This window comes from Sprattus sprattus (genome assembly GCF_963457725.1).
Source record: "Sprattus sprattus genome assembly, chromosome: 9".
Taxonomy (NCBI): domain Eukaryota; kingdom Metazoa; phylum Chordata; class Actinopteri; order Clupeiformes; family Clupeidae; genus Sprattus; species Sprattus sprattus.
The window spans coordinates 202501-212500 of record NC_137928.1 but is presented as its reverse complement, the minus strand read 5'-3'; the positions used below and the strand labels follow the sequence as shown (position 1 = coordinate 212500).

General features: G+C 45.3%; 1 protein-coding gene across 1 annotated transcript in view; it reads right to left on the bottom strand.

The window, feature by feature from the left end:
• fat3a (FAT atypical cadherin 3a) overlaps positions 1-6419 on the bottom strand; it is a gene marked incomplete at both ends in the record, with an annotated part of 71305 nt that extends 64886 nt beyond the window's left edge. The window contains 3 exons of the mRNA XM_080844487.1: positions 1-10; positions 71-610; positions 5865-6419. The exon at positions 1-10 is cut by the window's left edge and continues 1106 nt beyond it. Coding sequence (XP_080700613.1) covers positions 1-10; positions 71-610; positions 5865-6419 — 1105 coding nt within the window. The remainder of the gene's footprint in view (positions 11-70; positions 611-5864) is intronic.
• Positions 6420-10000: the final 3581 nt, after the last annotated feature.

Here is a 10000-nt window from a genome sequence, read left to right as displayed (position 1 = left end):
GGAAGCAGGGCTGGGGAGGGGCAGGGGGAGGGGGGAGGAGCTTCAGTGTGTGGAGAGGAGAGTAACGCGCCGGGTTGCCACGGTCCTGCGCCTGCAGCGTCACGGACACGCCCCCTGGAGACACGCCCCCTGGAGACATCCAATCAAACCCCTCCCCTGTCAACAGCACAAACTCCGCCCCCTCCGCGGACCCCTCCCCCCTCCTCTCCAGGCTGAGCTTCAGGTCAGAGGCCCCGCCCACCAGCCGCATCTCCGCAATCTCTCCATCCTCTCCCTGGTCCTCGTCTGTCACGGTAACCACGGCGACCAGCTGTCCCGGGGCGCTGTTGGCGGGCTGCAGCGTAACCGTGGAGACGCGGGGGCTGTGCTGGTTCCGTGTCTCCAGGTGCAGCATCACTCGAGCCGTGCTGCTCACGCCGTTGTTGCCGTACAGCTTCATGCCGCGGTCCACGGCGCCCACCTCCAGCTGGTGTTCCCGTGGCGACGGAGGCAGGGCCGCGGTCAGCGTGAGCACACCGCTGGTAGGGTGGACGGCAAACAGGTCAGAGCGCTGCTTCAGGAAGTAGTAGAACTCGCCGTTAGAACCAGAGTCGGCATCAGTGGCTGTCACCTAGACGACACACACACACACACACACACACACACACACACACACATCACAAGTCAAAGCAGAGAAATTGTGGGTGAGAGAGAGAAACAGAATGAACTTCTATCTGACAGGGGGAGCTTCTCCTCTCTGAGATACACACACACACACACACACACACACACACACACACACACTCCTCTCTGAGACACACACACACACACGCACACACACACACACACACACACACACACACACACACACACACTCCTCTCTGAGACACACACACACACACACACACACTCCTCTCTGAGACACACACACACACACACACACACACACACACACACACACACACACACACTCCTCTCTGAGATACACACACACACACACACACACACACACACACACACTCCTCTCTGAGACACACACACACACACACGCACACACACACACACACACACACACACACATGGAAGACTCTGTCTTTCTCTCTATCTCTCTGAAAGACTAGGAGAGAGAGAAGAGAAAGACAGAGACTGAGAGAGAAAGATAGAAAGATAGAGACTGAGAGAGAAAGATAGAAAGACAGAGACTGAGAGAGAAAGATAGAAAGATAGAGAGAAAGACAGAGAGACAGAGACTGAGGGTCTCATTTACTAAAATTGCGACCGCCTTTATCAAACCGCATACACTGCACGGTATTAGTATCGTATTTATCAAGCAAGAACCTCGTGGCGTAATCAGCGCCTAACCCCGCCCATCAGTGTTAATAGCGCGCCACTCAAATAGGGAAGGAAGGGCCTGCGTGTTCCAGCCACCATGGATGACACACACACACACACACACACACACACACACACACACACACACACACACACACACACACACACACACACACACACACATGCTTGTTCCAGCCACCCTAACCCTAGATGATGAATTAGAATTAAAGCTTTTGGTTCACAAGCTTACGGCAAACTAACCAGGTAAATATAGAAACTCATACATAATTCTGAGTTTAGGTGGTCCACACTAAAAGTTGTGGTCTCTTTGAATTGAAGACTGTCTTTTACTGGTGAGCTGATTTGGCTAATTAAACTTTCCAGCGAATATTGAGTTTCTGGGTTGCTATGGTTTCCCCTCAGGGTGCCTGTGCAGCTTCATATTAACGAGTTTATGTTCACAAGTTCATACTCACACATATTAACATGAGTTTATCACACACAGGCAACAGTTAAGCTGGTTCCCTAAGCTAGAGAAAGCTAGGATAGTTAATAGCCAGGTTAACTGCTCCAAAGCATCACTTTAAATAGTTGATAGTATTTGAAATCAGGAGTTAGATAATTCAATGTATTCCACAGTCAATAGTTATATAATGTTAATTGTAAAGCTTCCTGTGTATTCTGTAAGTACCCAGATGGTCACATTTCCTGTATGCCTTGATCACTGTGGGAGTGATGACACCCCGGCCAGGGTCTCCCCATGAATAGATATTATCCTAGCCATTCTGTCTCCTAGGTAACAATTAGCATTCTGGTAACCACCCCCTCCCACACTCTTGATAGCTCTGAATCCAGCAATAAACTGTAGACAATGGAACCACGAGGTGAATCAAAGATCTAGGTGTTTATTTCCTTACGTGCGCCTGCAGGGAGTCAATTCCAAATCAAATAGACAGGGTAAAGACTGAATATCACTGTACAGTATTACTTTTTATAAGGTCAGCTATGGGAGGTCACATTTCAATGGGGGTGTGTTACTGTTTAGTTACTGGTCAATCATGGGATACCTTGGGGTGGTAGGTCAAGGTTGGCAAATGGGGATGTAAGTGGGAGGGGAGGTGAGATGACCACCACCCCCCCACGGAATGTTCCGGAACATGCTTACCTAAGGTCCTGGTATGTGTATTACATAGGCCATGAATAGGGAGGGGATGTCTAGAGAGGTTCCGTTTAGCATAGGCCATGGGTGAGGGTGGGGGACAGACTGTGAATAAGCATGGCACGCACACACACAAGAGCATTCATGTATGCAATGGTAATTATATGTCTATATCAATTTCCATCACTCTCCTAAGTTAAATACAGAGGATCTCTTAACAGTCAGTCAGTGAAAACAGCCAAGGTGGAACTTGAGTGAAACCTGGTCTTGTCTGATGCGCATCACCGTAAAGATTAAAGCCTGAATTATTTGACATTCCATTCACTTGACTGAGTCTCTGGTAATTAGGATAAATGTATATCCTTTTATAGTCTGGTAGGTATACACGACACCCCTTACTTTAAAACGGCCTATTCCAACACTGAAAACCATGCTTTTCAAAAACACTGCCCTAGGCGGACACATTTGAAAACTGCACTTGTAGTGAGGACAGGGCAGGGCAGGGCAGGGCAGGGCAGGGCAGGGCAGGGCAGCAGGGCAGGGCAGGGCAGGGCAGGGCAGGGCAGGGCAGGGCAGGGCAGGGCAGGGCAGGGCAGGGCAGCGCAGGGCAGGGCAGGGCAGGGCAGGGCAGGGCAGGGCAGGGGAAACTGCACTTGTAGTGTGAACAGGGCAGGGCAGGGCAGCAGGGCAGGGCAGCAGGGCAGCGCAGGGCAGTGGAAACTGAAGTTTTCAGACGTACGGTTGCCATGACACTGGGGGTAGTTAGCTATACGGAAGGTGAAATGAATATACTGCTCTGTCTCTACAATTTACTTCGTGTAGTTAGTGTTCTTCGAGTACAAGTACTTTTCCTGAATAGATAGGCTACTTGTTACTCCTACGCAGAAGGCGAGCACTTTTCCTGAATAGATAGGCTACTTGTTACTCCTACGCAGAAGGCGAGCACTGTTCCTGGTGTTCTTGAACTATTGGTGAAAATACGCTTAAACCATACACACACACACACACACACACACACACACACACACACAACCATACAGTAAGTGCCGATTTTGGGTAAGACGTGGCCGAACTGCTAGCTGGTGGGACAATTTTGTATATGCCTATATTAAATGATATTTTGTATATGCCTATATTACATTTTTTTTTTGGTATTTTTCAAATTTCTCGCAGACACATCATCTTCATTTAGCTGTTAAATCACCTCTTGTTTCGTTACATATAAAACAATTGGGTTCTATCACGTTATTAAGCTGTTTCTGATTGGACGAGACCCGTTCCATCCTATAGGTTATTCGTCAACATACCAACAGTTTGGGACTTTTCACAGCTACTAATAAATCACTGCGCGATGAAACATTCGCGTTGATGATAACCGTTAATTCAAAGTTCTTAAAATTCCAAACCAAGACGTTGACAATGGAACTATTGGTAACACTTTCTATAAAGCCCAGCGTTATAAGGCCCTATAAGGGCATTATAAGGGCCTTAATAATGACTTATAATGAAGCTATAAGTCATTGTAGCAATCGCTATAACTACGTATAGTGTCTTCATGATGACTCATAACCACCTTTATCATACATTATATCAGTTCATTATAAATGGTTATAATTAAAGACGGAATAATGCATTATAAATATGTGATCGTCAGTCTATCTGTAGGCTATCACTTTCTATGAAGCCTGCCTTTATAAGGTCCTATAGGGACATTAATGATGACGTTAAATAGTAGCTATAAGTCATTGTAGCACTCTTTATAACTATGTATAGCATCTCCACAATGACTCAAAACCACCGCTCTGATACACTATGTCAGTTAATTATAAATGGTTATAATCCAAGATAGAATGATGCATTATAAATATGTGACCAGACCAGCGTACGTAGGTCACCTGTACGTAGGTCTTCACGGCACATCGTAACCACCTTTGCGATACCTTTGTGATATATAATGCATATTCATTGATGGTTTATTAGTATTAGTTTATTTTATGTGTAATTCAGCACTTGCTGAACATAGCCCAGAGCATTGATAGCAGCAAACTTGCTGTTGAGATGTGGCCGCCCGGGAAGCCTTCAAGAATGGGAGTCCATTTGATGCTGTAGGGGTGGATCGCAACACGTTGGCCATTGTGGCTGAGCATTACAACATTTCATGCCTCACATAATTAATAACTTGTCTACAGCAAGTTTGCTGCTATCAATGCTCTGGGCTATGTTCAGCAAGTGCCAAATTACAAATAAAAGGGTTTTCATCTGTATCCTGTTGTATTTACTGTTAGAGCACTAATTTGTTTTAACAAGTTCATATTGTCTTATCTTATAATAATCTTATATCTGTTCATAACAACACTACCCTTTTGTCACTTTACTTAAAGCTGACAAAGTCCACTTATAGAATCATATGGCAGTTTATCATATTCTATGTCTGTATAGCAGCCTAGTCACCATACTAATAAAGCATTAATGAATATGCATTATATATCACAAAGGTGGTTACGATGTGCCGTGAAGACCTACGTACATAGTTATAATGAGTGCTACAATGACTTAAAGCTACTTTTTGAAGGCATTATGAATGTTCTTATAGGGCCTCATAAATGCAGGCTTCATAGAATTCATGATGACACACACAAACTTATGATCACATATTTATAATGCATCATTCTATCTTAGATTATAACCATTTATAATTAACTGACATAGTGTATCAGAGCGGTGGTTATGAGTCATTGTGGAGATGCTATACATAGTTATAAAGAGTGCTACAATGACTTATAGCTACTATTTAACGTCATCATTAATGTCCCTATAGGACCTTATAAAGGCAGGCTTCATAAAGAGTGATAACCTACAGATAGACTGACGATCACATATTTATAATGCATTATTCCGCCTTTAATTATAACCATTAATAATGAACTGATATAATGTATCATAAAGGTGGTTATGAGTCATCATGAAGACATTATACGTAGTTATAGCGATTGCTACAATGACTTATAGCTTCATTATAAGTCATTATTAAGGCCCTTATAATGCCCTTATAGGGCCTTATAACGCTGGGCTTCATAGAAAGTGTTACCGAACAATTTTTTGTTGCGGAGAAACAATGGCGAAATAAGGCACACTTTACGCATCTCCTCCCATCATTTTGTGTCGAACACCTACTTTTCCTTATAACCTCCCAGAAGTGGTAATCTGCCAACGGTTTTATATCTTTACCCACTATTTTACGCCTGAAATGGGAGCAATCCTGTTAGTAAATGAGGCCCTGAGAGAGAGAGACAGAGACTGAGAGCGAAAGAAAGACAGAGTGAGAGAGAAAGATAGAAAGAGAGAGAGAGACAGAGACAGAGAGACAGAGAGACAGAGAAGGCAGGAGCGTTACCTGGGCAACACTAGCGCGTGGGGGCGTGTCCTCGCTGATGCGTGCGGAGTATGTGGTCGGGGAGAAGAGGGGTCGCAGGTCGTTGCGGTCGAGCACACGCACGCTCACGCGCGTCCACGCCTCCTGCCCCTCCTGCCCTCTCAGGCTGGCACGCACCCGCAGCTCGTAACCCCCGGCAACCTCGCGGTTCAGGACGGCCGCGCCCCCTCCGCGCAGACGCAGGCGCAGGAAGCAGAAGTCGCCCAGACGGAGCTCCTCGGCGCGGAACAGACCCTCGCCGTCGCCCCCGGCAACACGGAAGCGGGGCTCCCAGGAGCGGCGGAGCAGAGGCACGCCCATGCGGGGGGCGCCCGTGACGGAAGAGACGTACGTGACGTAGGTGCGCGCCGGAGAGTTCTCGAACACGCTGGCCTCGTAGTGATCCGCCGTGAAGCGCACGACTGGACCGCTGACTCCACCCACATCCTGACAACGCACCGGGGGCGGGGCCACCAGCAACAGGACCACCAATGGGAGCAGAGAGGCGGGGCCAAACACCCACATACTCATTTGCATCCCGTCTTCATCCTGCGGATACAAACACACACACACACACACACACATCGTCATTATCCTTTAAAACACACACACACAAACACACACACACATCGTCATTATCCTTTAAAACACACACACACACACATCGTCATTATCCTTTAAAACACACACACACAAACACACACACACATCGTCATTATCCTTTAAAACACACACACACACACATCATCATTATTCTTTGAAACACAAACACACACACATCGTCATTATCCTTTAAAACACACACACACACACACACACATCGTCATTATCCTTTAAAACACACACACACACACACATCATCATTATCCTTTAAAACACACACACACAAACACACACACACATCGTCATTATCCTTTAAAACACACACACACACACACATCGTCATTATCCTTTAAAACACACACACACACACACATCGTCATTATCCTTTGAAACACAAACACACGCACACATTGTCATCATCCTTTAAAACACACACACAAACACACACACACAAACACACACACACACACATCGTCATTATCCTTTAAAACACACACACAAACACACACACACACATCGTCATTATCCTTTAAAACACACACACACAAACACACACACACACATCGTCATTATCCTTTAAAACACACACACACACACATCGTCATTATCCTTTAAAACACACACACACACACACATCGTCATTATCCTTTAAAACACACACACACAAACACACACACACATCGTCATTATCCTTTAAAACACACACACACACACACACACACACATCGTCATTATCCTTTAAAACACACACACACAAACACACACACACACATCGTCATTATCCTTTAAAACACACACACACACACACACACACATCGTCATTATCCTTTAAAACACACACACACACACATCGTCATAATCCTTTCAAACACAAACACACGCACACATTGTCGTCATCCTTTAAAACACACACACACACACACACACACACAAACACACACACACACACATCGTCATTATCCTTTAAATCACACACACAAACACACACACACAAACACACACACACACGTCGTCATTATACTTTAAAACACACACACAAACACACACACACACATCGTCATTATCCTTTAAAACACACACACAAACACACACACACGAACACACACACAAAAAATATAGGAAAAAGTAGGGAAATTGGCAGTTTGTGTGTGTGTGTATGTGTGTGTGTGTGTTCAGGGGAATTGCTGACATGCTGAGCAGAACAGATGAGTTTCTACTCAGGTCAAAGCTGGAGGTAAAACACACCAAATGCGCAGCACTCCATGAACGACGCAGCGGTGGTAACCGCTGGTACAAAGCAAAGTCAGACAAACCTCCCTCCTCCACACTCATGGGACAGCCAATCAGGGTCTACTCTCGTCACGAGACCTACACCTATCTGGGCCTCAGGAGGAGAAATGTGTGTGTGTGTGTATGTGTGTGTGTGTGTGTGTGTGTGTGTGTGTGTGTGTGTGTGTGTGTGTGTGTGTGTGTGTGTGTGTGTGTGTGTGTGTGTGTGTGTGTGTGTGTGTGTGTGTGTGTGTGTGTGTGTGTGTGTGTGTGTGTGTTGTGTGTGTGTATGTGTGTGTGTGTGTGTGTGTGGCTGGACCTCAATGACCTGTTCAACAGAGCGGCAAGAAATCCCTCCAGAACATTAAACAGGCAGAGACTAAACAACACTGGACTGGACTGAGACTGCAGGGGAAGTTGGCATGCCTTGACTTTGCTGACCACTCTGTCTCTCATACAATGTACAGGAATGCTGCTGTAGGAAAGAACGTATGTGTGTGTGTGTGTGTGTGTGTGTGTGTGTGTGTGTGTGTGTGTGTGTGTGTGTGTGACATCCTCTGCTTTACTGCTAAAGCAAGACTACAGGTGTTGCCAACTAAATACAATCTGGCATTGTGGTACCCTAACAATCATCATCCACACTGTATAATGCACTCTAATCCCAACCAACATTTAGAATCCATCGCTCATATTGTTAATGGCTGTAATAAGTACAAAGGACTCTATACTGCACGCCACGACCGCATTGTAGACCTCATTTCTAGTACTGTTAAGGGAGTATTCCCCCCAAATGTGTCAATGTACAAACACTCCCATATAATGGCGGATTGGTTCGACAGCTCTGATGAGCATGTGTGTGTGTGTGTGTGTTTGTGTGTGTGTGTGTGTTTGTGTGTGTGTGTGCCTCTGTGTGTGTGTGAGTGTGAGTGTGTGCATCTGTGTGTGCATGTGTGTCTCTGTGTGTCAATGAACAAACACTCCTGTATAATGCTAGATTGGTTTAACAGCCCTGATGATGTGTTCTACAACATCCCTAACACCCTGTCAGGATCCTGCTCTGTCCATTTTGTGTTTGCCTGTTTTGTCTGGTGTTTCTGTGTGTGTGTGTGTGTGTGTGTGTGTGTGTGTGTGTGTGTGTGTGTGTGTGTGTGTGTGTGTGTGTGTGTGTGTGTGTGTGTGTGTGTGAGTGTGTGTGTGAGTGTGTTTTGTCTCGTGTTCCTTGTGTGTGTTGTTTGCCATGTGTTTCACTGCATTTGTTTTTACATGTGCTCTTTGTTTTTTTGTTATGCCATGTGTTTTCTGTTTTGTTCTGAGACTCCGCCCACACACCTGCCCTCTGTTATTTCCTGGATTTCCCTGTCACCATCTCCCACACCTGTTCCGTTGATCAGCCCACTCATTGTCCTGATTCGTTTCTCCTGCCACCTGTTTGCTTCCCACCAATTACGTGGTTCCCCTCCAGTATTTAAGTTCAGTCTGCCCTGTGTTCCCTGTCTGATCGCAACCATAAGTCTGTGTTGAAGACTCTGCCTGTGAAACCTGTAAACTGGCGTATACCGCTTCTGCTGCCGTTCCCTGGATTGTTTGAGTTTTTAGCCTTTAGTTCCTTCTGCTCTGCCTGTTCTGCCTGCTTTGGATTTTTTGATCTTTTTGTGTTACCTTTTTGACTTTGAGCTTTTGAATCTTTTGTGTGTTACCTTTTTTGACTTTGAGCTTTTGGATCTTTTTGTGTTTTGACTTCTGAACTTTTTGATTGACCTTCGGTATAAATAACCTAAATTTTTCCCCTGCATTTTTTGGTCTGCAATTGGGTTTCTTTTCCGTCTGATCCTTACACACCCCTGATGTTGTTTTCTTGGACAAGGTTAAGAGGGAGGTAGTTGTCCTTGAGGTAGCCTGTGTCTATGACCTCTATATGGACATAGCCTTCCTTGACAAGTTGACCAAATACCAGCCCATTGTTGCTAAGATGAGAGACCTAGGATATACATGTAAACTGGTAGTATTGATATTTGGAAGTCTGGGGCATGTCCATAAGCTTTCGGTTAGTGGGCTACGACTGGCAGGACTTAGTAAGAGACAATCTGTTTAGATCAGAACTAGCAAAGTTCTGCTCTGTATCAGCTGTTATAGGTAGTCTTGCTGATTGGCGTAGGAGATGTTTCTTGTACCCATGAGTCACTAAGCTGTATTCAACCTCTGAGAAATGTTTGAATCCTTACTATACAGAATATGATTGGTGGATT